General features: G+C 35.7%; 3 protein-coding genes and 2 non-coding genes across 16 annotated transcripts in view; 2 read left to right on the top strand and 3 right to left on the bottom strand.

Annotated features, from left to right (window-relative positions):
• Nucleotides 1-16,316, top strand: part of eya4 (EYA transcriptional coactivator and phosphatase 4) — a 40,031-nt gene extending 23,715 nt beyond the window's left edge. The window contains exons 5-20 of one of the 12 annotated variants that reach the window (XM_056239793.1): nt 1,654-1,722; nt 1,969-2,046; nt 3,253-3,319; nt 3,484-3,626; nt 3,801-3,950; nt 5,136-5,212; nt 6,454-6,634; nt 7,725-7,861; nt 8,022-8,105; nt 10,170-10,259; nt 10,381-10,439; nt 10,623-10,783; nt 11,529-11,643; nt 11,738-11,859; nt 13,661-13,775; nt 15,614-16,316. In XM_056239793.1, the coding sequence (XP_056095768.1) occupies nt 1,654-1,722; nt 1,969-2,046; nt 3,253-3,319; nt 3,484-3,626; nt 3,801-3,950; nt 5,136-5,212; nt 6,454-6,634; nt 7,725-7,861; nt 8,022-8,105; nt 10,170-10,259; nt 10,381-10,439; nt 10,623-10,783; nt 11,529-11,643; nt 11,738-11,859; nt 13,661-13,775; nt 15,614-15,794 (1,829 nt within the window). In that variant the 3' untranslated portion in view covers nt 15,795-16,316. Of the gene's footprint in view, nt 1-1,653; nt 1,738-1,968; nt 2,047-3,252; nt 3,320-3,483; nt 3,627-3,800; nt 3,951-5,135; nt 5,213-6,453; nt 6,635-7,724; nt 7,862-8,021; nt 8,106-10,169; nt 10,260-10,380; nt 10,440-10,622; nt 10,784-11,528; nt 11,644-11,737; nt 11,860-13,517; nt 13,619-13,660; nt 13,776-15,613 lie in introns of all 12 variants that reach the window. The other 11 variants (XM_056239786.1, XM_056239779.1, XM_056239772.1 and 8 more) reach the window with 11 other exon arrangements.
• A 1,491-nt stretch (nt 16,317-17,807) lies between these two features.
• Nucleotides 17,808-22,890, bottom strand: rps12 (ribosomal protein S12). The gene is made up of 6 exons (XM_056239752.1): nt 22,787-22,890; nt 22,612-22,657; nt 21,829-21,945; nt 21,535-21,637; nt 18,254-18,355; nt 17,808-17,898 (listed from the first exon to the last, which is right to left on the bottom strand). Exons 2-6 carry the CDS (start codon nt 22,623-22,625, stop codon nt 17,836-17,838), a joined length of 399 nt encoding a protein of 132 aa, XP_056095727.1. The 5' UTR covers nt 22,626-22,657; nt 22,787-22,890; the 3' UTR covers nt 17,808-17,835.
• Nucleotides 21,709-21,793, bottom strand: LOC130075804 (small nucleolar RNA SNORD100). The gene has a single exon (XR_008805578.1). It is a non-coding gene; the product is annotated as a small nucleolar RNA SNORD100 (small nucleolar RNA).
• Nucleotides 22,024-22,097, bottom strand: LOC130075797 (small nucleolar RNA SNORD101). The gene has a single exon (XR_008805577.1). It is a non-coding gene; the product is annotated as a small nucleolar RNA SNORD101 (small nucleolar RNA).
• A 526-nt stretch (nt 22,891-23,416) lies between the features above and the next one.
• Nucleotides 23,417-25,489, top strand: zgc:153284 (uncharacterized protein LOC751696 homolog). The gene is made up of 3 exons (XM_056239756.1): nt 23,417-23,600; nt 23,962-24,129; nt 25,245-25,489. Exons 1-3 carry the CDS (start codon nt 23,556-23,558, stop codon nt 25,305-25,307), a joined length of 276 nt encoding a protein of 91 aa, XP_056095731.1. The 5' UTR covers nt 23,417-23,555; the 3' UTR covers nt 25,308-25,489.
• Nucleotides 25,490-26,800: the final 1,311 nt, after the last annotated feature.

The following is a 26,800-nucleotide window of genomic DNA, read 5'->3' as shown; positions in this document are numbered from 1 at the left end:
GTGAGCGTCTTTGTGCTGAAACCTTTCCCAGCACTTCTCTGTGCGTGTTTCAGCAAGAGCCTGGTGCACAGAAAACTATTTCCTGCGTTTAAACTCTCATTTTCTCTCTGATGTCAACTCGCGCTCACTTGCTTTTCTCTCCTTGAGGAAAACGCTGAACAAACGTTTTAAGAGAGGACGTTAGGCAAACATACACGAGGCTAAATAGACTCTCAACACCCTCGCAAGTGAGCGCTTGATGTATGGCTATGACTGTGTGATACACAGGAGAGGTAGTAAAGTTTAGGGACCCTGGAGAGAATGTGTGTGTGTGTGAGAGCTCATCTGTTTTTGACATGTAGCCGGAATAAAACAATAGCAAAAGACAGAGAGAGTAAAAGGAGCAGAACTCAGTAAATCATTTAGATTAGAGCTCAGCTAATGATTTTAACAGCTTGACACACACACATTCACACACACTCTGGGATTGTGCTTCTGCCAAAACAACGACATATTCAACATTCTCCTCTGTCTACCTCATCAGCTCACAGCCTAGACTGAATCCCTCCATGTACACACACACACACACACGCAAACCGCCCACACAACCACCCACTCACACACACACATCCCAACATGAATCCCACAGCCAATGAAGCCTCATTCATCTTACTTTAGAGGACTTTCACTGTCTCCCTCGCAAGCACACACACACACACACACACACACACACACACACGGATTCAAGGTGTTTTTTTTTCTGAACAGTTCTTTGACTGAACTGTCATAAACTCAGTGTGACAAAATATGGTTTTTGAAACCTTATATGGTTTATATGAACTCTGAATGTTAAATGTTTGTTTTAAAGGAAGTGCATTTCATTATAATGGAATTCAATGGGAATTTATCAACTTTTCACTTTTCAAAAATGATTGTATTCTTTACTATTTGTAAAATGTTATCAGTTCCTATTCAAAAAGATCATATTCATAAAATATGGTATGGCAATTTTTTTTTTATACAGTGGCCCAAAAATGTCATTTTTGGACACTTAAGTCACTCTTAAAATGTATGAATTTTAAAATGTATGCTGCTTTTAACATTTTTTTTCTGAAGCATTTTGCAATTATTTTTAACCAACAAAGTAATTTTTAGTTAATGTCAGTTCACATAGGTGTCCTAACAGAATAACCACAGGTGTAGTTCATTACATTAACTATAAACATTATTTATGTTTGACAACCAAAAAGTATCCAAATACTTTTTGTATTAATTTTGTACACTTGTAACTATTATTTTATCATTTAAAACCTAACAAATGCCTTATCATTTTGCTTGGAAAGTGTGCTTGAAAATAAAAAATATAAAAAAATATTTCTTTAAAAATGCTTAAATCAAAATTATATTTTATAGTAATATCATATATTAATTATATAAATTAATAAATTATATTATATAATTTATATTTTATTTTATTTATATGGTTATATATTATTATATTAGTATAAACTATATTTATTTATTTATTATCCTTCTTTAAATAAATGCAATCTAATGACATTATATGTTTTAAGTGTGACATAAGTGTCCAAATAGTTATTAGGGTAACTGTATTAATAATACTAAGTAATAACTGGGTAACACAGTCCACTATACATCTGACTCCACCCCCAGGAGAGAACATGACAATTCTAAACACGGCTGATTGGCTGCTGGGCTGCAGTACCCCGCCCACTGCCCCAAGTATGAAGAACTATGGTATACTGCATGTGTTTGTGTAGTGTACATATATTTGATAGCACGTGTGTGAGTGTTTGGGTGCAGTGCTTTGGAGGCTCTTGATTTTTCTTTCTTTTTTTTAAATCAAAAAGGAAGAGTTGCTTCACAACTTACTCGTACTTCACTCGTTAATTCGATTTTGAGAGGTTTGAATGGAGTTTGACAGCTGACAGGATTTCTCATGTCTTTCTTGGTCTCCTTCTCTTAAAGTTAAGTCTGAGCCTCTGAACAGCAGCGAGGCTGTGAGCTCGGCGGGAGATACTGGGCTGGACACTTACACTGGGTCAGGTAAGACATCCACACACACACACACACACACTCACACATGCGCTGCATTCAGAATGCCTGCTGTAATCCTGCTTGGGAAGTTGCTGAAAGCTCTGAGCCCTCAATCTTTGTACTGCCCTTGAGCTAACGTCATCAGAGACACAAACTCTTTATTTAGATCAATGTGCTCACACACACACACACACACACACTTAGAGACTGAGAAACCCTCTGTCCATGCGCTCCCCTGCAGAGAAGGTTGAGGCCCTTGCTTGAGCTGACAGTGGAGTGTGATGTCTCTATAGAGAAGACAACTGCATGTTCTTTTATACACTGTGAAAACGTTCTTATTTGTGTCGTATCTTTTCCAGTATGAATGAATATCTAATTATCTTTAAGTAACTAGATAAGCAAAAGCAACAAAATAAGACCTGTTTTTTAGAGAATATAAAAACTTTTATTTATATAACTATTAATATATAATATTTTTTTCTTGTTTTAAGCATAAACCTACGTTTTGTTTGAGTAATGAAAAAAATATTAATAATGTGTTTATTTACCCATTGGTAATAAACAAATGAGGCTTACATAAATATATAGCCTTGTTTGAGAGAATATTGAAAGTATATATATAAATGATATATCAAGAGAATATATCTATAACTTCAGTGTATTCTCTAAAAACAAGTCTTTTTGTTCAGAAATTTTACTGAACAATAAGGCAAAAATATTGATTTAAAAAAACAAGTGGGATTGAGAAACGCTTCAGTTTAGGAAGGGAATTATGTAGCAAACGGCAAAATTTGTTTTTGATTTTGCATCTCAAGGAGAAGAGGAACAGAGGGAAGGCAGGAAGAGGAAACAAGGATTTTCTTTGATGTAGAAGATTTTTGAGAGAATAGTTCCTGTTTTTTTTCTTCTGCTATTTGTTAAATTGAATCCAGCTGGTGAGAAAGACTGTGAGCTGTCAATCAAAACTGAGCAGAGTGTGTGTGTTTGGATTTGAATTGAAGGCTCTTGGCAAGTCCAGCACACGTTTCATTTTATGGCTGTGATATGTAATAAATTACACATTCAGTCCAATGACAACTGACATGTTGCCTGCAGATACATCTCAGTAAACCATGTGTGTGCCATTTTTCATGCAAAAATTATTGTCTCTCTACCAGATTTCTTAACACAATTACATTTCTTTCTTTTTTTGTGTGTGTGTGTGTGTGTGTGTAGTTATAAGCAGCAGTGGATTCAGTCCCCGGCCGGCTCACCAGTATTCACCTCCTCTTTACCCCTCAAAGTAAGACACCTTCACATTTTGACTTATATTTGTACATACAAAAAAACAGTCAGCACAGTGATGAACAAGAAAAATGAACAATGGCATTTGATGTCAAAAAGGTTGCTGACCCTTGATCTACTCAAATGAAAGCTGAATGTTTTGATTTTGTGTTTGATTGGCAGGCCTTACCCCCATATCCTGTCTACTCCCGTGGCTCCTCCCATGTCAGCCTACACGGGCCAATCGCAGTTCAGTAGCATGCAGCAGTCGACAGTTTACACACCCTACTCTCAAACTACTCCACCCTACAGCCTCTCTACCTATGGTAGATCCTTTACTATTGTTTACATGCTGATGGATGACATATATACATGTTGTTTATTCTGTTTGTGGTTGTGTGATGATGATAATATAAAGTCTAGTATTTATTACAGATTATGTGAAAAGGCCTTTATTATCAATCCAGTCTGATTGACAGGTCTACTCTTTTGATCTTGAGCTACAGATTTGGGGGTGATGTTACCAGGCATAAAGACAGAAGGAGGGTTGTCACAGACCCAATCAACCCTCCAATCAGGGCTCAGCTACAGCCCTGGCTTTACCACCCCTCAGCCCGGACAGACAGCCTATTCACCCTATCAGATGCCAGGTGAATATGCATGTTACATACATATTTATGCAACAAAGTACAAGAGACTGTAACTGTATCAATAATGTTGCACAACCTCAAATACTGATTTGCTTTTATAAAATGGTAAATAAAGAAAAACTAAGGACACAAATTTCCAGTTGAAATCATTGTATTAAGCAAATTCATTGAGTGCCATCCTTGTGCTAGAAGATACAGTTGTTATGTAACAAAAATGATCAGGTATAAGATAATCTAATGATTTGCTATGTGGATATATGCCACGTGGGTGCACACATATTTAAAGGAGCTAATGTAAAAATTTTGTCATTATTTACATTATAAATGTATTATTTACCCAAGGCACATAAAAGTAGACATTTTTGGAGAATCTTTATGCAGCTCTTGCTAAACAACAGTTTATAGTGACCAGGAGCTGTCAAGATTAAAAGATAAAACCCATATGATTGCATCTAGTTTAGATTTGATGGCTTTTGATTAGCTCTAACATATGTAACTAAATTTGACTTACTATTTTGAATTCTGAACGTGATAATCAGGGTTATTAACCTTTAACAAAAACTTAAATTATATATTTGAAATAAAGCTGAAATAAACATATTAGACAAAAAAAACTTAAACTAAATGAAATCAATTTAATTTGAATCACTAAAATTACTGGAAAAAATTACTGTAAGTGAATAGAAACTAAGATAAATTATAGAAGAAAAACTGAATAAGAATGGAAAAAGCATATAACAAACTGACTAAATAATAAACTAAAATTAAAATAATAATTTAAAATAAATAAAAATAAAAGCTAATTCAAAATATTCATAAAAACTATAAAAGTATATAAATAAATACTTATATAACACTGGTGATAATCCATGAGAAATGTATTAAATTTCAGCCTGTTTCTCACACAAAACTGATTTTTCAGTCCTTTTTTGATGGCTGACAGCTGTTGGTCCCTATAAACTGTGGTTGTATGGCTAGAGCTGTTTATCGATTCTTCAAAAAAATTGTGCTTTTGTGTACTTCAGAAAAAATAAAGGGTTTGAAACAACATGATAGTAATTAAGGACAGTGTTTTCTCTTATTATTTTACTATTTGGGTGTTTCACTTTTGGGTGACATCTGTTAGTGAACATCACGAGTCACATTTATTTTAACGTTGACTCCACTGGATTTTCTCTCTCTCAGCAGGGTCAGGTTTCACAACCTCTCCTGGTCTCTATGCTTCCAACAACTCCAATCCAGGCAACTTCACCACACAACAGGTACAGCCACACGTGCACAGATGAACGCATGCACACATACACCAATAATAACGTCAGAGTTCAGGAAAGGACTGACGGTCTTTTTTTTTAAACAGCTCTGAAAACAGGTCGCCATCTTTCATCTGAGAGAATTTATGCTTTTAGGACTTAAAGTTTCCCTAAACTTTTATGATTAAAAGTGCTGCCAAAGAAAAGGACCCAACTACACTCAGACTCCCACTGATGAATTTAGCTGTGTAAACAAAGTGAGGTTCTGGCGATAGTTGAAATGAAGGAGTAAGCGGAATTAGGATGAAATGAGAGAGTGAAAGCAGTAGTGGAGTTTTGCTGAGAGCGTTTTACTGCAGCGTTCATGTTCTTGAGCGAGTGAGTCAGTGACAGTTTTAGAGTCATCTCCCGTAAGAGATCCGTCTGTGTCTGTGTGCGCATGTAAAACTCTTTCAAAGATACAAGAGAAGTGATAAAAAGCTGGCCAAAACTCTGTGAGTTCCAGTCCTATTACTTTATCTTTTTCTCTCTTTATTGTTCCCCTGATAAACTCCCTCTCTCTTTATTGTTCATTAATTTAAGAAGAACATAAAACCTATATTCTTTCCACATTTCGATAAATTATAGGGGAGAGCGGGGCTAGTTGTCACACTCCAGCTTTTTTTTTTCTCAGGGTAGATTGACTGTATATTGGCTACAAAAAAGTTATTGAATATATCCACCGTTATTGCTTAGGGGAAAAAAAGTTATTGAATATTTCCATCGTAATCGCTTAGGGAAAAAAAGTTATTTGAATATTTCCACCGTTATTGCTCAGGGAAAAAAAGAGAGTTTATTCATTGACCTTTTGTGACAACATACCCCAATAGTGGGCTTCAAACTCATCACACTAGTATTGGGTAAGTTGTCACAATGAAACTTGCCATTAAACAGCCTATTAAAGGGTTTTCAGCAACATTTAAACATTAAAATAATCATAAAACAACTCATGAAATTTTTTTAGAGTAGACAGCATATGTTTTAATGATTAAATCCTAACATGAATTCACCAACCTGAATTAAGAATATAATTCTTATTCTTATAATTCCCTTTATACTTTCCAGTCAGTTTTCAGGTTTGGGTTGAGGTTCGTATTTGTAATTGATGAAAAGAAAAATTATTATTATATTTTAATTTTAAAATATCTTGTTTTATGCATTCAAATGTTCCATCTGTCCATCAGTAATATATATATATATTTGTTTGTTTGTAGCAGGAATATCCCTCCTATACAACTTTTGGGCAGAATCAGTATGCTCAGTATTACTCCACCTCCTCCTACGGTTCCTACATGACATCTAACAGCTCATTGGACGGCACAGGTTCAGTCTCAACCTATCAGCTGCAAGACTCCACCCCCATCATCACAGGGCAAGCAGCTGACCTGAATCCAGGTAAACACAAATCATTTTCAAGTTTTCTCTTTTTCACTTGAGCCAGTAAGCATCTGCAAACCAAACCTAGCAACCTCTTAGCAATGGCCTGGCACCAATCCTAGCATCATGGCAGCGACTTTTGCACAGGCAGTTTTCTTCAGAAAGTGTGAAAATAAAATTTGACATCCTAAAGATCGCTACTCTTGTCTGTTATCTGTCAAACTTGGGGGAATTGCCATTGTAGTTAAGGTTAATCATTCCAATCGAGCAGCAAATGACGCAGTTGAAAGTTAGAATGGATGTTTAAATGTTCTGTTACAGGGCTTTTGGCACGAAGGTGTGGTGTACTGTAGTTGTTGATTATGTTAGATAGAGCGATGGTGATTGGGGGTTTTGTCCAGCAGGCCCAAAATTCAGTGGGGTCCTAGAGCTGCATTTCTCAGTGATTTAGCTTGGCTGCAGTTCAGCAGAGCACATTACAGTAAACTTGCTCACACGCATACGCACACACACACTATATTCTATCAGACGCGCCAGTTTTCCACTTTTATGACTCATGTAAAATGTTTGTGTTTTTCTTTAAATATCTATAAAAAAAAACCTTGAAAATGTACATATACAGTAGAAGCATTGTCACTTTAGATCCCCTGATTAAAATAAAATACTATGAGAGCAAATCCTTATCTTTATTTCGGCATTATCTGAATATAAAGTATTAGGTGGAATTTTAGTCCAAAAACTGAAAACTTTTATTTAAAAAAAAGTTTTATTATTATTAATTTTTTGATTAAGGCACAAACATGCATATTTAAGCCAACGACTTTTTTTAAAAGCTTTACCCCCGGTTTCACAGACAATGTTTAAGACTAGTCCCAGATTAAAATGCATGTTTGAGCTGTTTTAACTGAAAGCTACTTGCTCTGACATATCTTCAAATATGTCAGTGTCATTGTTTTGTCTCAAGATGCACACCAGTAATGTTTTTTTCTAAGGCACATTTATAAAAGCTACTTAAATGCCCTAATTGAACTAAGGCTTAGTCCAAGCCCTGTCTGTAAAACCAGGCCTTAATGTGTCTCATAAATGTTTCTTGGTTACCCATGTGCAGGTGAGTTTGAGGCGGGGCAGAGCCCATCCACACCTATCAAAGAGATGGAGGACCGGGCGTGCCGAGGGGGTGGGGCTAAAGCAAGAGGGCGGGGCAGAAAGAACAACCCCTCCCCACCACCTGACAGTGATCTTGAGGTATGTTCAGATAGATAGATGGATACACACCTCATAAATGCACATACAATTGAAGCAGATGCTTAAATCATCTAATGTAAATCTACTCTCTCACTACCTAATCCTTGTGTCATCACTGTTTGTTTACTGAGATCAAACATGTGTCTGAATGTTTTTACAGAGGGTGTTTGTTTGGGATCTGGATGAGACAATCATTGTGTTTCACTCGCTCCTCACAGGCTCCTATGCACAGAAATATGGCAAGGTGAGAGCAAACACAAGTACTATGCACACATTAAACACGCGCCTCCCTCCACTATAGTAACAGTAAGTGTCCTCCTGCGATTCCTGATTATTCTTAGTAAGCTGACAATGTGTAAGGTCGTGTCAGTGATCTAATAACAGCAATAAATGGTTAAAGCAAAACCGATTCGCACAGAATTTTGCCCGTTACCCTGATTTCTTTCTTGCTGACATTTTTTTTCTTGCTCTATAAAGCTACCTCATACACTGAAAAAACTATTTTTACTCAGAAATAGCTAGTAAATTTTACAAAGAAACAGCAACCAACGCATTGAACTAAACATGAAATTTTAAAGTAGAAAAACTGAATTAATATTTTCTTGTAAAACGTACCCCAATAAGCTTTATTTACAACTTTGAAAAATGTTTTTTTACAGTGTATATCTCCAGAATGCAATGGTAAAATTTGAATCTTGACCCTAAATTTTGACTCCCTCAACTGTGCGCTTCTATCATAAGCAGAGCACAGATGAACACAGAGTAATTAGATTTAGCACTGTGACGGCCGGACTCAAGGAGTGTGAAGCGTCAGACTTCTTGTGACACCTTCCCTCACTTCTTGTCGTTCAGTTGGTGAGAGACATAGAGACAGCTGCGGCTATTCACGGCTCTGGGGCTATTTCTGCAGGCTCTGTGACGATGAAAACCCTCCGTTCTTAGGCACTCCCGTCAGAGACATTGCACATGCTGTCACGCTCAAGCGCCAGCACACAAGCACACACCGATCTATGAGTTAATCACTGCAAAGATTGTGAAATTACCAAACCTCAGAGTTCAAAAGTGGGAAAAGCAGCTCTACGCCAGTATTTCTCGAATTGTTTATTTTGACTGAAAAAAAAATCACCTCAATTATTTTTGAACGTATGCTTAGATTACGTTTAAACATTTTCAAACAGTTGAATCATCATTTCCAATCTCTGTCAGTTTCGCCATTAACTTTGTGTGTGTGTGCTTTTCTATTCTCGTTCACTGTCTCAGCCAATCACCTCTGAGCCAACAAACTCCATCACATATGATGATTTTTACAGCTGGGTGCCCTCCCCCTCTCTCGATCTTTCACTGTGTGTGTGTGTGTAGTTTGAAGGGTGAGAGTGTCTGATGTTCTGAGACAAGTGTAGAATCTGTCATCATTTGATGGAAACGGGGAACATTATATTCAACAAGCAAAATGCACATGTAATTTGTTGATATTGAGCCAAAACTGCAGAATTCGTGGCTATGTAACCTGCACTCTTAATAACTGATTTTATTGGTATTCCTCCAACAATCTGGTTAGCATTTGTTCTGTTTTTATAGATAATTTCAGTAATTTTTTTTTAATATATCAATGTTGTATTTTGTATAAATATACTTTAAAAAAATCATATATCTGGAAAAAAACCCAAATGATGTTTATTTTTATAGACTTGCAATGTTTTTTTCTCTCCCAAAATCGGAATGCATATGAGGGTTAAAATTAAGTTATTAAAATTATTATTAAATTATTATTTCTTCTCTCATTGACTTCAAAATGTAACTGGCAGCAATTATGTCATTTGTCATTTTTGCATACTGAATTGCGTTTGGTCCTCTGTCTTACATCTATTTGCATATTCATTCAAACTTATGATCTATCTTAACTTGTTCTTTTCATATAATTAATCATTTACAGTTATAACTGCCTTTACACGGACAATGGCTCAATTTGCCATTTTGATGAGCTGTGCGTGTTGCAGTGCATTCTGGGATTGTTTTCTCTACAATACATTCAAAGCTGCCTTAATTTTGACAAAAAAAAGTAGTTTAAAAGGTATAATAATAAATTCGCCTTCCTTTTTGAACAGCCTTTGCATCAGGAGTGTGACTTTGACTCCTTAAAAATGTCCAAAAAACAAAGGACGCACACTGAGTGTCCCGACAACAACAAAACAGCTCCAATGCAAAATTGTCTAAAACTTTAACTATGCTAGGTTTGTTAATGTTGCTGCTGCCGTTGATGATGATGAGTTATCAAGTAAAAATGTCCTAATAATATTTAAATTCTCAGGACCCTCCTTTGGCTGTGACTCTTGGTTTAAGGATGGAGGAGATGATCTTCAATCTTGCTGATACACATCTATTTTTTAACGATTTAGAGGTAAATAAACTCCTTTCCCTTTGTCTGACTTGTTTTTATCATTTTTCTTCCAATCAGAGTGTTTGTAACACTGTGGCCCCCTGCTGGTTAACTGTAGTAACAACACTATGTGTTTGAATAGGAGTGTGACCAGGTGCACATTGATGACGCCTCTTCAGATGATAACGGACAGGACCTCGGGTGAGTTTAACAGCACTATAATTTAATTCTTATGACAGTATTTAAACATTGATTTCAAACTATTCTTACATTTAAAGACACCTATTACTTATTCAATGCCGCTGTCAGAATATGCCCTTAAATATGACCGAATATGTATTTTACTTGTACGTAAAACGAGACTGTTATTGTTATTATCAACAGTACTTACAGTTTTGCCACTGATGGCTTCCATGCAGCTGCAACAAGCGCAAGTCTCTGCCTAGCAACAGGTGTTAGGGGCGGAGTCGACTGGATGAGGAAGTTAGCCTTCCGATACAGAAGAGTCAAGGAGATGTACTGCACCTACAAAAACAATGTGGGAGGTGAGATTTGATTACAAGTACAAATATCTTCAAAGTCATTTTTACAGGATTAATTCTACATTTCGATAGTCCTATTTTCGTTTTATTTATATAATATTATAGTATTTATTAATATTTTGAATTGTCTTTTTATTTTTATATTTTCAGTTTTATTTTCATTTTAGTTTGCATGTTAGTAATTTTGTTGTGCTATTATCATTTTTATTAGTTAACGAATCTTAATACTTGAATTTGAAGTTATTAATCTATTTTATTTTATTTAAGCTTTCGATTAACGAAAATATTTTTTTAATATTTTTTTTATTTTAGTTAACAATATCATCACTGCTCCAAAGGTACCAATGGATCACACAGTTTAACTTAAAGTATTCAGCATTATGAATAATAATTCAAGCATTCGGGTAATGGCTTTTTCACCATTGTGGAATCCCACAATGCAACGCCATCAGATTTTTTAAGTTGTGACAGAAAATGACCAAACCTGCTGTGATTTCACAGTCAGATTCTAAATATTCTGACATTTTATTAACAAAATGCTATTAAATGTAGTAATATCTTGTTGATTTTTTTTTAAAGTGATGTTTTGATAATTTAATGGTTAAGCATTCAAATCTAAACCCTAATAGTTAATTCATGAACGATCTGCATTGCGCCCATTATTAACTCCAGGTTTTTCCCATATATATTTATGCCATAAAACACACACTAGTTATGAATGTGTGGTTTTGTTCATGATCTTTTTCAGGGTTGCTGGGGCCGGCTAAGAGAGAGGCGTGGCTCCAGCTGAGGGCAGAGGTTGAGGCTCTCACGGACTCATGGCTGACCACTGCGCTCAAGTCCCTGTCAATCATCAGCTCCAGGTCTGTCTCTTCAGCATCATCAGCCTCTACCATTAAGGACTATAGCTTACACAGCAAAAAAAAAACAATCTCTCTCTCTCACATGCACACACAGGAGTAACTGTGTCAACGTCTTGGTGACAACGACACAGTTAATACCTGCGCTCGCTAAGGTGCTGTTGTATAGCCTGGGCTCTGTGTTTCCCGTTGAAAACATTTACAGCGCAACCAAAATAGGTGAGTTCTGTTACACAGGTCCATACAGCAGACTTCACCTTGGGTTCATCATGTTTTATTTCCAGACTCTTTTTCTGCAGTCAGGGGTAAAGTAGAGTTCAGTGTGTGTGTGTGTAACATGCTTTGGCTCGCATTAAATCATAAATCAAAACAGATCAGGATGACCTGGTCATAGCATTCCCATTCACTCTCTGTCTATTCATGTGTAATTGATTCTGATTGGCTGATCTCTCATCATCTGCCAGCGTTAAGTTCTTCTTTCGTTCCGCTTCTTCATAAACAGCCGTCTGGGTTTACTCCACTCTCTATTCTGAAACGGCCTATTTGAGCTGATATGTTGCTTCCGGTGATTGTGATTCCTGTGTAAATACAGATACAACTGCTTTTCCTTTCTTATTTTAAATCTGAACTCTGAAAAATGTGCTATTGGTTTCTCAAATAATTCCATGACTAAGTACTAAAGCTAAAATATATTTAATCTAATTTAATTTAAATAAAGAAAAGAAAAAGGTTAAGATTAACAAGATTAATTTAAATGTTATTAGTACTGTTTTCTCTCTTTAATTTAAAATAGAACTTTTTATTTTATTTAATATTTAAATGTTATTTGTACTTTTTATTTACTTATTTTATTTTTTAATATCCATAAAATAAAATGTAAATGTTATTTGTACATTTTTATGCTTTCTTTTTATGTTGCCATTACACAATTTAAGTTAATTTAAAATCTAAATGTTATTTGTACTTTTAATTTCATTTAATTTGCAAATAAGGAACTCCCACACACTATCAGTACTTGCAAGTAATATAAAAATGTTTTATTAGCAACGTTTCGGTCATATACAAATCTTCAAACTCATCCCATTTAAAATAAACACATGACCAATCAACAAAGCTCCATCTGTAGCCACTTAAGATCATTGAGAATACATAATTAACACATCATAAACAGTTACCAACCGTAATTGTAAACAGTTACAACCATAATTGAAAATAATATCAAAGTTAAAAAACAAAAAAAATAAAATAAAAAAAAAAACAGTTAATTAATTTCATTTAATTTAAAAATATCCATAAAATACATTTTTTGTTTTCTTTTTATGTTGCCATTACACAATTTAATTTCATTATTGTATTTATTTTCAAATGTTATTTAAACATTTTTTTCCCTTTTTGTTTTCTTTTACAATTTAATTGAATTTAAAATACAAATGTTATTTACACAGTTTTTTTTATTTCATTGCATTTCATTTCCAAGTGTTATTTGTAAAAACAAAACAAACAAAAAACATATTTATTTATTGCAAAAACATTACTGAAGGAGCTTGTGTTTCAAATCAAATCCATCATCATCTTCTGTAACTACACCAAAATGCTTAGCTGTCTTGTTGACCCAAAGCCCGATTCCACACAATTACAAATCCCATGCTCACTGTCATGGTAACCGTAAGAACAAAATGTTTGTGAGGTCAGGGTTTGTCTGTGTGCAAGAGGGACTGTCGGTTTGAATTCATGCAGTTTTTAGTTTTTTTCTTCAAATGTGAAAAAAGCATCTCTTTTTCTTTCTGCTCTCAAATAATCGGGTAGCCTAATGCGGCTTGCTCAGTTCCGAGTGTGTGCTTGTTAGTGTGTGATAAGACTATGCCTTGTTTCCGCAGGTAAAGAGAGCTGTTTTGAACGTATAGTATCCAGGTTTGGCACTAACATAACGTATGTTGTGATTGGCGATGGGCGCGATGAGGAGCATGCAGCCAGCCAGGTAAAATCTCACCTCTGACCTCTCACCTTGTTTATGTTGCAGGCAAAGAGAGTTGCTTTGAGCGCGTAATGCAGAGGTTTGGCAGGAAGGTAGTGTATGTTGTTATTGGGGATGGTGTGGAAGAGGAGCAGGCCGCTGCCAAGGTAACGACCCCCAGGTGAACCAGAAGCAGTGTGTGACTCTCAGATTGGACTTCCTGCCTGTGTGTGCTGTAGAGCTTTAGATGAAACTGATCGGCAGCTTGTGTGCTTCATTTATTTCCTCGTCTGTAGTCATCCGCCTCTACAGTGGATGTCAGTAGCGGTTGCTTTTTTCCTCTTATTATCATCTGGGACTAGCTTTTCTTTCTCAGATCCCAAGCGATCTAGAACAGAGCTATTCAACTGAGGGTTCTCTAAGTTCCCAGGCATCTAATCGCATCTCATAGGACACCAGTACTAACTCTGTCTGAGATTAGATTCTGATTGTGTGGATGATCTGCTGAGGTGCTGAACCTAAAGACCCAGTTGAATACTTTTGTTCTAGGAAACTACTGTGCAGCATTTCTAAACAAAGTTTGTGCAATGATGTACGTTTTAATGTTCACTATACTGTTCAAAAGTTTGGAGTCTGAAAGATTTAGCAAGGATGCGTTAAATTGATCAAAAGTGACAGTAAAGACGGTTATAAATATTTAATTTTATTTCAAATAGACACTGTTCTTTTGAACTCATTCATAAAAAAAACCTGTTATTAAACAGAACAACCGTTTTCAACATCGATAAGAAATGTTTCTTGAACACCAAATATCAGAATGATTTCTGAAGGATCATGTGACACTGTAGACTGGAGTAATGATGCTGAAAATGCAGCGTTACCATCACAGGAATAAATACATTTTAAAATATATTAATAGAATACAGTTATTTTAAATTGTAATAAGATATTTAACAATATTACTGTATTTTGATCAAAAATAAATGTAGTCTTGTTGAGCATAAGAGACGTCTTTCAAAAACATTACAAAATCTTACGGAGCCCAAACTTTTGAACGGTAGATTCAAGATTGTTTGCGAAAAGGATGTTTCTGTTTCGCAAGTCTTTAGCTTGTTAGGGTGAAGGATTTGTAAAGGGTTTATTTAAAATTTCTAAATCAATTTAGTTCATAGTAAAAATGGTAAAGTTTGTTATATAAAATGAATAATATATACAATTAGATTGTACTGAAAGCACTTTACAAAAAGGTTCAATTTGTTAACATTATAAATGATTAGTATAATTAACTCTTTCCCTGCCAGTGTTTTTGAAAAAGGTTGCCTGCCACCGCCAGCATTTTTGATCATTTTTACAAGTTTCACAGCCCCCAGAATGTTTAGTTGTATAAACATTTAATTCGGCATTTTTCATTTCATTCGGCAGTATTATTAATTTACATAATCATATACTTGCATCATAGACTTTAAAAATATATACTTGCATGTGGCTTGTTTCTGCTTCTTCTTCGCCTGTGTTTTGATCAGGAGATTCTGTACTCTGTCAGAAGGTGTCCTAGCGCCCCCTACTGTATAACAGTGGAAAGCTGGAAATGCCCGTCAATGGCAGGGAAAGAGTTCAAATGAAAATGTAACTAGATTAATAAATAATGTAAAATACTGTTAATTAAAAATAATATGCAATATTAATAAAATGAACCTTTGTGTAAAGTGTTACGGTTTTTAAGCTATCTAATAAAAATGTGTTTGTAAATGCTTCACTAAACTCTTTATAAACCCTCTGTAGATAGTTGTGGACTAAATAATGTATCAGAGACTGTTGTTATTATACATTTTTTTCTATATGTGGTCTGGTTGATGGATCTCTCACCGTGTTTTCAGGAATGAAGAGAACTGTTGTGAACTATAACCAACTTTATGAATAGACCAAATCTTAGTGGCTGACTCTGTAAATGAATGTTCAGCAAAGATATTCCTTACGACTCTTTTCAAACTCAAACTCACAGTCTGTTTGTCCCCACAGCACAACATGCCCTTCTGGCGGATATCCAGCCACTCTGACCTGCTTGCCCTCCATCAAGCACTGGAGTTCGAGTACCTGTAACACTCGACACCTGTATCATAGGCCTTTTTTTGTACAACTATTTAAGAACAAGAGTACACTGCAATCTCTTTTTATGTTGTTGTTGTTGTTGTCTTTTTGATTATTTTTAAGAAAACTCTGGCTTTTAAGATAATTCTGCACTGTCTTAAGAAGACTAGGACAGACTAGTATGAGGGAAAATGGGATTATAATGGTCAAACCAGGCTTGTAAAGAGCTTACTAAGGTCTTACGTCACACACACTGCATTTCATGTCTGAATGAGGTGAGTTCTTCCAGGGTTGAGGTGAACCCTTGAAAGCGCATATATCCACACTCATCTACAGGAGCTTTATCTCTCTGTACTGTAGACTTCATCTCCACTTAAACAACAAGCGCTGTACTCTAACAAGGAGCATTTAGAATAGACACACAACTCATGTAAATTATTTTACAGGAACTAGATTAAACACTAAAGGACGCTGTGTTTTCACATGGTATCGTTTTGATTTTGTCTGGGTTTTTTTTGTAAGTTTTTGACAAAAAAAAAGTCTGTGTATAATTTGTTGTGCCTTATAAGATGTTTCGTGTGTCAGTTTTTATTTTGAGAATGTATGTAGATAAATGAAAAATGTAAACAATTGAGATTTTCTTGAGTTCTCTATTTTCTAAATGTTAAAAAAAAAAAAAACATTTAATCTGCTGTCAATACTGGTGCCTCTGAAGGAAAGACATTTACAATCCAAAGATTTTTTTTTTTTTTATGTGAGGAAACGCTCATTTGTATTTTGATTCAAATCATGACAGCTGGAAAGAAAAGGAAAATAAAAGTCAAGCATCAGAAAAAAAAAATCTTTTAAAGCTTTAATAGGTTTGGTTAATTTTTAGTTGTTATAACTAGCATCTTGCTGTAGTTTCATCCTGATGTAACGCTGGTTGCATAGTTCTGAGGTTTCTTATTCAGGTAATGCAAGTCCCAACACTATTTTTCAATGTAATAAAAAAAAAAAAAGCTTTTCAAAAGCATGTTCACTTTAACTGAATGACAGAGATTCATACTATTTTAAAGCCATGCAATTTGGAATTTTTTTATTTTTGTTAAAGTATTCCTGTATTCTTTTTAGGAGCATGCACTGTTAAATACTACAATTGCACAAAGCACAAAGCATCACAAGAGATGGCATTAACCCTTTCATGCATAGATAACCAGTCAGAATTTTCCCATTTTATTGCTCTTAGGGCATGAAAACCAAAGTTTTTTTTTTTTTACACATTTCAGAGATTTTCAGACATCCTCTTGATTGGAACTGAAGAGATGCTGTATTCAACAAAACAGTAAAAACACAGTATACTGTGTGTATTAAACCAATTAATAAAATTGTATAAAATCATGTGAAAACTATAAACTACAAGATATATAATACAGCTTCAATTATTTCAAATGCAATTGAGTTTGTTTTCGTTCAACCAGCAAAGAACTTCATACAAGTTGAATGTCACGCGTCTTTGATTTCGGGACATGAGCGGCTCCATCAAAATCTACAACCAGTGAAGGTACAACTCTATGGGAGCCCAACTCAGACTACTTATTAGCTGACAATTCTTATGTCGAAAATAGACCAATTTAGCTCAGCTCTGAGGAACCCTCAGAAATTTACATTGCTAGTTCTTTTCAGTCTGAACCTCAATTAATCAATCAGGTGTTTCCAAATCTCATCTAAAAGGCAGTGTTGGGGGTAACAGACCTCTACACGTGAAAAAGTTGAATTACCTCTCAAAGCACAATTGTTTTATACTCATTCTTGTTATTTGGACCTAATGCATTAATAGGATAACATTTTTTGGGTCCTAAGACTACCACATAAGATAAGTAATTTTACTGTTTAAACCACTTCTATCATGATGTTAAGAGTTTCAACCAGTATAACAAAAAGTGTCTATGAAGAACATTGCCAACCCTAGCTTAAATACCCCTCAAGAACCAAATGAGATCAGAAGCCCTGACTTTACCTTAAAGTGTTTGAATTTCCCTCAGTTTAAACTCCTACAAACAAAAGGGGTTTTCAGATAAACCCCACATTTAATTCAGGTAAACTTGCATGATCTGTTACAATTTAAAGAACACAACAACATTTCGTTTCCAAAAGATGTTTTATTTGGCGCCTTATTTCTTGGATTTGAAGTACTCCTCAATGACGTCCTTAGCCTGGGACTCTTTGCCGTAGTCCTGCAGATTGACACATGAATACATTAGATACTTTAAATAAACCTTTTAACACATCAGATCAATGCAATCCTTGCAATAAATAGAAGTAAACAAAATATATATCTCCCAGTTATCCAGTAGATTAAGCACTTGTTGCCCTTCTAGGGACCTCGAGAGTCAAAACAGGACCATGAGGCTCGTGTTCAGGCGTTCAATCTTGCCAAGACATGTTTAAAAAACAGACACGGGGCACAGAGAGCCAGTATCTGGACTCGACCTGGCTTAAACACCCTAAATTTGAAGCCCAACTTACAGAATGCATCATTTAAGATTAAGGAAACATGAAGTAAATTAAAAACAGATTCTGGATACGAACCTTGATGACTACACAGCTGCAGCCCACCACCTTGCGGGGTTTGCCCTCTCTGTCGATCTTGCATAAACCGACCCACTCACCGAGCTTCTTATTGTCATCAACCTATGGAAGAGGCCACGGAGACGGTTATATTTTGCAACTACACACCTTTAAGCAGCAATTCAGGCATTTTAATTCACATCAGGCTTATGGGTGCAAAGAAGTTGTTGGCAAAATCCAAGAGAACACACTTTACAAAACAAAGCAATTCCAAGAGGGTCCTTGCACCATCGGCGCTCCGGCCCCAATTAAGATTTTTAATGAGCAATAAAAAGAAACTAGATCAACATTTTCTGAAGGGAAACATGAGTGATGCCTGCCACAAGAATAGGCTTTAGTTAATTGCAACCGTTATTAGGATGTTCTGGGTGGCCCAATTCAAAAGAGCCCAATGCCAGAGCTCAGTTCTCTTTCAATGCAAGCATATGGGGTTTCTTTGCTAATTTTATAGACCACCAGGACATTGGGTTTCAATCCTGAGACTCACAGCACTGTATATTTTGAATGTCTCTTAGCGGATACATGCGATTCAGTTTACAGAATGACTCCTAATGTGATAATCTGAATCAAGCGCGTTAAAAGTCGCCCTGTAGTTAATTTTATTCCTTAACTTATCTTTGATAACCAAAATTACATTTAAAAGTTTTCCTAAATGTCTTCATGTCTTAAAATAGCTTGAATCTAACTCTACACCATTGCCTCATTTAGTATACGCGGATCTATGAATATGCAAATTATCCGCACCTTCACTCACACCAGCTCAGAGATCCACTTGTTGAAAGGTTTATGAGACGGTCTTTGGTTCACAGCAATTTTAAGGAGAAAATACTCAGCAATGGTGTTGACATGAATTTGTACATGGTTTGACTTGATGCATATTAAAAACACCACATAGACAAACATTAAAAGCTTGATTTTCACCACAGGGGGACTTTAAATAGAAGAAAACATACAAAATATGGAGTTCAGCGAATCGACAGGATTGAAAACAAATCGTAAAGTCCAATTTATACTTCTGCGCCGAACTCACGTCGTAGGCTGTGTGTAGCACGCGTACCCTTCGGCGTACCCTGACATGCGCACCTCCAAAAATGTAACAACGCGTCAATTCTACGCAGACTGCAAGCGCTGTGATTGGTCTGCTAGAACCCCTCCCTTGGGTTTCACATGCATGTGTAATTGCACGTCAACATGGACAAAGACGCAGAAGTATAAATTAAAACCAACACAGTCTACAGCGTAGAGTAGGGGTGGGCGATATCTCGATATTTAAAATACATAAGAGATATTTTTTAAACACGATATGGATTTGGACATATCGTATATATTGTTTATATTTAATCCTGATTTCGCCACTTTGCTTGTTTGCCTTCTCTGTGCTGTGCTCGCCCCCTTGCTTTTGTTCCCCCTCACCTCGCGTGTTGTCTCATTCAACAATTGTCTCATCCGCAACCAGCCCGGAGGCTACAGAAACTCCGAGTGTGTCTGCGCGCGAGCGACAGAGCACGAGAGAAACCGAGTGTGAGCATTAATTGCATTAGTAAATTGGTAGCCTACATGCTACAATATATAATTACTATATAATAGGCATGGAAGTTCGATTAATGGACTCAGTAATCAGTAACGTTAGGCTACTACAAACGTCTTGTTTTAAACTATTGCAGGGCTCGAATTTCGGCGCGGGTATTGCGCATAATTCTAATCATTCCCGCAGGTCTCCCATTTATAATACGGGAAATTCCCGCAATCGTAATCCATACAGATTATAAAATCAAATAATTATTTTAACAACTATCTGCCAGATGCAATTTCACAAACAGCGTGAGTGTTCAGCGGTGCCGCGTCTTCTATCTCTTCTCTCAAAATGTGTTGTGCAAGGCAAGCATCAAGCGCTGCAGTGATAATACACACTCGCGTTTAGGAGTCGGGACATGACGGAATATTCACTTGCACAATCGGGCCAGCAGTGCATCGTGACTGAAGTTTACCATTTGCACGTCTTTTTAAGTCTTACCAGTTTAAACATTCAAGCGATTTTAAACTAATCAGTGCTCGCCCGCTCTCTGAGAGATTATTTTCTAAGCGCACATTCATAGAAAATCCGCCTCAAAAACAGCTGGCCAGTAACAAAAGTTATTTTTCGCGGATTATATTGCTTTAACACGCAAAATTGTCAATTTCGGTCTTCGTGAGCATACTCTAAACATTTGTCTTTAATAAGCATAAAACGCACGATCCGTGCACTAGCTCTTAAAGTGACAGCAGCCATATGTGTCTGTCATTAATTTTGTTGTCAATACAACAAAAGATAGTCTAAAGGAATCAGGATTAATAGCCTATGTATTTAATTTATTCAGGACTAAAATATTACCCAGTGTTATTTTCCATTTGATTACTTTATTCAGTTTCTATTCTGATCTATATAGATCAGTGATATTAGATGTTAGACCTATTCAAAAACTTCTCTTTATTTGTATCTTTATTCTATTGTATTTGTGCAACTTTTTTCAATTTAATTTAACAATTTAAATCAAGCTTCCTTGTGTTGTGTAAACTCTTAACAACAATATTACCCCCATTGAAAAGATGCAATGAGCGCAAACATTTAGGCAAGATAAATGTAATAATTTTGTTTGGAAAAAATGACCCCCCCCCCCCCCCCCCTCTCCCCCTCAAACAAAAAAAAAAATCCCCCCATGAGAATCATCTAAGGGGGGATTTTCCCCCCCATTTTCCAAAACGAAATTCAGGCCGTGTGTTTAATAAATAGAAATAATTCGAGCACATAAACTTTCATATGGAGGATTAAATAAGATTCAATTTATGAAAGATTTCACAACTAATCACGGACACTGTACCACAACCAGGTTTTAAGTTTCTTAAGCATCAAACAACAATGACTCTTTGATCCATTAATCAAACTTCCATAGTGCATGTCTGCCTTGAATTTTCTCATTTGGTTACATTCTGTTATGGAAAATTAATTTTCTATTGATTGTAGGCCTATATTTTGAGTTGTATTCACATCCATTTTCCTGTAAAGATAGAGATATATATCGAATATCGAGATATAGCAAAATATATCGAGATATTTTTTACTCCATATCGCCCAGCCCTAGCGTAGAGGTGATAAAAATCACTTGCAGTAAGGACTTTTAATAATATGGGCAAATGCTTAAATTCTGACTTGATGATGAAGCAATAATAATACTGCATTAATGTTATTCTGATAGCGTTCCCACCTTGATGAGGTTGATTTGATGCTCAGCACAGAGAGCCTCCACCAGCTTGACATACATGGGCTCGTCACAGTTTGCTGCCAGGACGCAAAGATGAGCCTGGCGCCTGTGAAAAGAACAAAGAAAGATCATGATGACCTTTCAATCTCCTCCAACAGGTGTGAACGACACGTCAACAGTATCTCAGACAGAAATTGGGTAACGAATGGCAGTTGTCCTCAGAGACTTCAGAAGAGGGAGCCAAATTATCATCATAGACACAAAGCAACATCTTAAAGATTTTAAGTTACTTCTTACTTGTCGAGGGCCTTGGCGGCCTCACGAATACCGCGGGCCAGACCGTCGTGGATGAGCGCGGTCTTCAGCACTTCAGGCAGAGCGGTGTTGACATCCATCACACCTCCGGCACTGATGCTGTGAAACATACAAAAGATTGTTATGGTGTAAAAAGAGTCAGGCGTGTGTGCGCGCGTGTGTGTTTAACGACCTGCGGCTTCTCAGAATGATGTCTCACTCATAATTAGAGTGAAGGGGTATCCGACTAAAGATTGAAAGTTCATCATAGCCGAGGTCACCCTATAAAGTTACTACCGGTACTAGTAAGTAATTTAACACAGGGCCCAACATGGAGTTGATTTAGAGGTTACAGGCGTGTGTGTGTCACTCACATATACACAAACGCATAAAAACACATACTTTAGTGTGGCACAAAAAAAGAATGCATTTAGATATGAAGGCCAATATTTACGGTTTAAAGATATTGAATTGGACTTAAGTTATTCCGTTAACAATTTATATTAGGCCAATCTTCGCAACTAAATCAATGCTTCAAAAAATTAACAAAAGTCACGTGTGGAGCAACAGCCTCTGGTCAGCGTTTACTCCCATTGTACTACGCAGCTTATTCTGTTATTACTCAACGGAATAAAGTCACACGGCTTTGAAACATGAGCGCAAGTAAAAACTAAGTTTAACATTCACAGTTACTCAATATATTTTCTCTATAAAAATTCAATTATTGCATACTTGAAGTGTGGATGCATCATTACTAAATAGCGCAGTGAGAACACAATCACTCACCCTTCCTCGGCCATTGTAGATTAGCGATGGATGAAAGGATAGATTTCTGAAATAAAGGCATAATACGATCGATATATTAATATCCATTCCTTCCGATACATCTTTGATCACTTTAAAGACAGGATGTCAAGAATTTAAGACCGATTCAGTCAGAGATTACAAAAGCTCGCCCTACCTTCCCTCTGACTGCGGGTAAAGAGGACGTCATAACGTCGACGACATTGTTTTAAGCGCAAAAGGCCCCGACCGACGGTGTCCATCTCACTGCCTGCATGGAGGAGAGCCACGCGGAAATCTTTTTGTGGCTTTCAGGCTAGAGTTTGCTTGTTCTATTTCAGAATTGTTGCTGATTTTTTTATGTAGAAAATATATTGATCAATATTATTGAACGCCATTTTAATACTTCTTAAAGCGATGGCATAGACAGTAGACACCTTAATCCACCACTAGGGTGCGTTATGTACACGGTATAAAATACGCGCCTCAATATTTTTATTTTTATATGTATATATTTAATTAGTATATTTGTTCACTTAAAACACACTTAAAATGTATACATTTTCTAGACCTTTGAGACATTTTTTTTTTTCAACTGCTTCCAACTAACGTTAGTGTCTGGATGATTTTAATACATGAGTGACCACGTAACTTACTTGTTGGGCGCACTGTAATTAATGTACTGTGTAATCTCGGTGGAGAAAAAGAGAGAATCCCCTCATGCAAGTTTAGGCATGCCACACTGATATATTTTATGGTGTGTGAGTGTGTGGGAGGGGAAGAAGTTCTTGTGGTAGGTGGGGCTGTCAGGTAAACTGTCAAAACTTGCTTTCCTGGTCCTTGAGTTGGCTGAGTTTACTGTTTGTAAACGCTCACACAGCTTACAGAAATACTTCGGCAGCCACTTCTTTTTTCAAGAAACCTTTTGAATTGATAATTTTAAAAAGATGTCCGTCACGGTGTATTTCAGCAGTGTGAGTGGCTCTAGAGAGGTGTGTATCTTGTATTTGTGACTTCTCTGACTCTGACTGTCTAGCATTTGATACTCGCTGTTTGAAACTAAACGTGCTGAATGATGACATGAACTTGTCTGTTTATATGTTTTTATATTAGTTAACGTGCTAGACAGTCGTCTTTATGTCAAATTACATCAGTTAAGAAGTTATCTCTACAGTGATACAAATGTGTCCTCTGGATTATGTGAAGCCTTTGTATGTGTGTTGAAGGATAAAACATTTCCTAGGTGCTGAAGAACATGAAGATTTGAAGTAAATAAAAGATAGTTAATTTCTTGTCACATGTCTTAAGAAAGTGTGTTGTCAAAGGTACATTGTTTTCCATCTGTTTCTTCAGGTAAAGCAACATCAGTCTGAGATTTTCCAGTTCCTGGATTCCAAGAAGATCAAGTACCGTACTTTGGACATCACAACAAGCACTGATGTGAAGGAGGAGATGAGGAAGAAAGTGGGAAACCCCTCAGCGATGCCCCCTCAGGTCTTTAATGGGGACAAATACTGTGGGGTGAGTCTTATTTTGCTATCTTGTTTTTGATACTGGCCTGTAGATTAAAGGACAGAAAGTACTCTCTATTTTAACTGCATCAAACCAACCTCAAGGGAAATGGTCAACTGATTTGATTTTATGACAAGCTTTAGACGGTCACCACACTTCTGCACCCATCTACTACACTTTTACAGCAGCGATTCCTTTTAAACAGTCTGAACCAATTTATCATTATTTGTTATTTCTTATAGTTTGCAGAAGTGTTATCTTTAAAAATGACAACTGATGTCATGATAAAAATCAATTAATATTTTAATTTGCATTCATATTTTCATTTTAATATCATTAAAATCATTCAGATGAACGTTTAGAAAGAAAATATTTTCATTTGAAAAAATGATTTTGCATTACACATTAAACAGTGTTGAATCTATCAAATAATGTGACTAAGTTCAGTATGCATGAGCTTGTCTGTTAATTATATCAGTTCTAAGTCATGGAAACACAAATCAAATATTTCCAGAGAATGACACTTTTACAGTTATTAAGAAGAGCACACAAAGGGCAGGCTATGTCCTGTATTAAAGCATAAAAAACATGGAAATATTCTAAACAAATACTTGTATGGGTTTTGCAACAAGTGTTTTGAACCACTGAGTAAGTAACTGGGAGGTACAAAACAAGTTTTTGAAGTGTATGTTTAAGGCTATTAATTTTGTTGCACAAACAACACTTAAAACAAAAGCCTTTGCATATAGACACATGAGACCTGTCAAGCTTGTTCACTTTCTTCTAAACAAAAACACACCCTTTAAAACACTCCCATCGACTATAGATGTTTCCATTGCTTGAAGTGCACCAGTGTTTTTTTGTGATCTCTTGCCGCCCTGGGGAACATCTTGACATTCTCTTATGATACTCAGAACAGCGCATGCCGCCCACAAATGAGCAAATAAGCACACAACTCAGATTCCAGACATGCACTGTGTCTGGGTGTACTTTACCACTAATGCCTGAGCATTAGTGAGGCGTTCATGTCTTATTTTTTCAAAGGCACATTTTTCATTTGTGAAAACCATTAAAAAGTATATTTTATAAATATATATAAGCATATTCTGTGTTTGTGTTCATAGGACTATCAGAAGTTTTTTGATGCAGTGGAGGATGGGAAACCAGAGATATTCTTCAAACTCTGAGCTACTATAGGCACACTGCACTAAATCCTTGCATTTGTAATAGAGATTTTATATGTTAAGGAAATACATATTATGCACCATTAAATGTAAAAAAAGAAGATTTTCTATCAAGTGTATCTTTACTAAATTTTGTATCTACAATGGTATCTCATCACATTTTGGAGTAAAGATGAGCAACTTCCCTATTTGTCCACTAGGAAGCAGTGTTAAATCTTTCCTTACTATAATTCAGTGGCCATGAGTTTTTCCTCTTAATTATATAAATAGTAAGTCATGGCAACACAGATTGGACATGTAAATGCAGTTTATTCTGGGAGGGAATAGTTTTAGCTGAACTTTAGCTTTCTAATTTAAAATGATCTTTATAATTGTTTATGCATATTTAATTATTTTGAGATCAAGCAATATTTGGCAGACCTGTTAAGACTCTGCTGAAGACATCTTTCCTGTCTGTGTGTCAAAAATGTTATGTTGTTTGAAAACTGTATCCATTTTTAATAGTATTCAATTCATGAGTAGCAAACATCTGTATCTATTTATAGAGGAACCATATTTTCTCACGCTCCCTACATAAACCGCTTATACTAGCTAAAGCAAAACTGACACATTCAAAGGCATGCTGGGATATCTTGAGTGTTCCAGTAGTTTTTTTAAAGGTTATGCAGTCCACCCATATTATACTATGACTTATAAAAGTATTTGAACAATTAATCCAGGACAACACTCATTATGCAAAACAATTGATTTAAATTAAAAATAAAATAATTAGGTAACACTTTACAATAAGGTTAATTAGTTAACATTAGTTTACAACATTAGTTAGCATGAACTAATAATGAACTGCACTTATACAGCATTTATTAATCTTTTTAATGTTAATTTCAACATTTACTAATACTTTATTAAAATCTTGTTAACATTAGTCAATGCACTGTGAACTAACAATGAACAGCTGTATTTTTATTAACCAACGTTAACAAAGATAAACAAATACAGTAACAAATGTATTGCTCATGGTTAGTTCATGTTAGTTAATACATTAACTAATGTTAACTAATGAACCTTATTGTAAAGTGTTACCAGATTTAAAAATTTAAAGACAAATATTTGTTTTAAATATAGAATGGCACTTTGTTTGATATTTTGTTTTATGCAATATTTTTTAAATGTCAAAATGCATTTTGGGGCCACTGTGCTGAGAAACACAAGAAACCATCAGCTTTTTAATATACTTTATTACAAATTAAATACATTTATTCATTTAGATTATGAAAGTAAACAACAGTAACAGTACATATAAAGGAATGACTCCATTTTACAGAATGTGTGTGTGTAAGACAAAATGGGCATAAAACGTAATAGTGTCCTGAGAATGGTGTGTGTCTGCGTAAACATAAATGCAGTGCTCATTCATGTGGAATCATTTAATGACAGGGTGGGAGGAGCAGAGCAAGAAGTGAACATCATAATGAATAGTAAATGAAAATGCAGAG

Source organism: Rhinichthys klamathensis, unplaced genomic scaffold (genome assembly GCF_029890125.1).
Source record: "Rhinichthys klamathensis goyatoka isolate OS25496 unplaced genomic scaffold, OSU_Roscu_1.1 h1tg000020l_1, whole genome shotgun sequence".
Taxonomy (NCBI): domain Eukaryota; kingdom Metazoa; phylum Chordata; class Actinopteri; order Cypriniformes; family Leuciscidae; genus Rhinichthys; species Rhinichthys klamathensis.
Note: the sequence above shows the minus strand (reverse complement) of the source record. Positions and strands in the feature narration are given on the sequence as shown.

Coding starts and splice junctions, on each gene's coding strand:
- zgc:153284 (XM_056239756.1), top strand. CDS start 23,556: ATGTCCGTCACGGTGTATTTCAGCAGTGTGAGTGGCTCTAGAGAG. Junction 23,601..23,961: donor GTGTGAGTGGCTCTAGAGAG/GTGTGTATCTTG, acceptor CTGTTTCTTCAG/GTAAAGCAACATCAGTCTGA. Junction 24,130..25,244: donor ATGGGGACAAATACTGTGGG/GTGAGTCTTATT, acceptor TTGTGTTCATAG/GACTATCAGAAGTTTTTTGA.
- rps12 (XM_056239752.1), bottom strand. Junction 18,356..21,534: donor ATCAAATCAACCTCATCAAG/GTGGGAACGCTA, acceptor CCTCTTCCATAG/GTTGATGACAATAAGAAGCT. Junction 17,899..18,253: donor GCAGCTGTGTAGTCATCAAG/GTTCGTATCCAG, acceptor GTCAATCTGCAG/GACTACGGCAAAGAGTCCCA.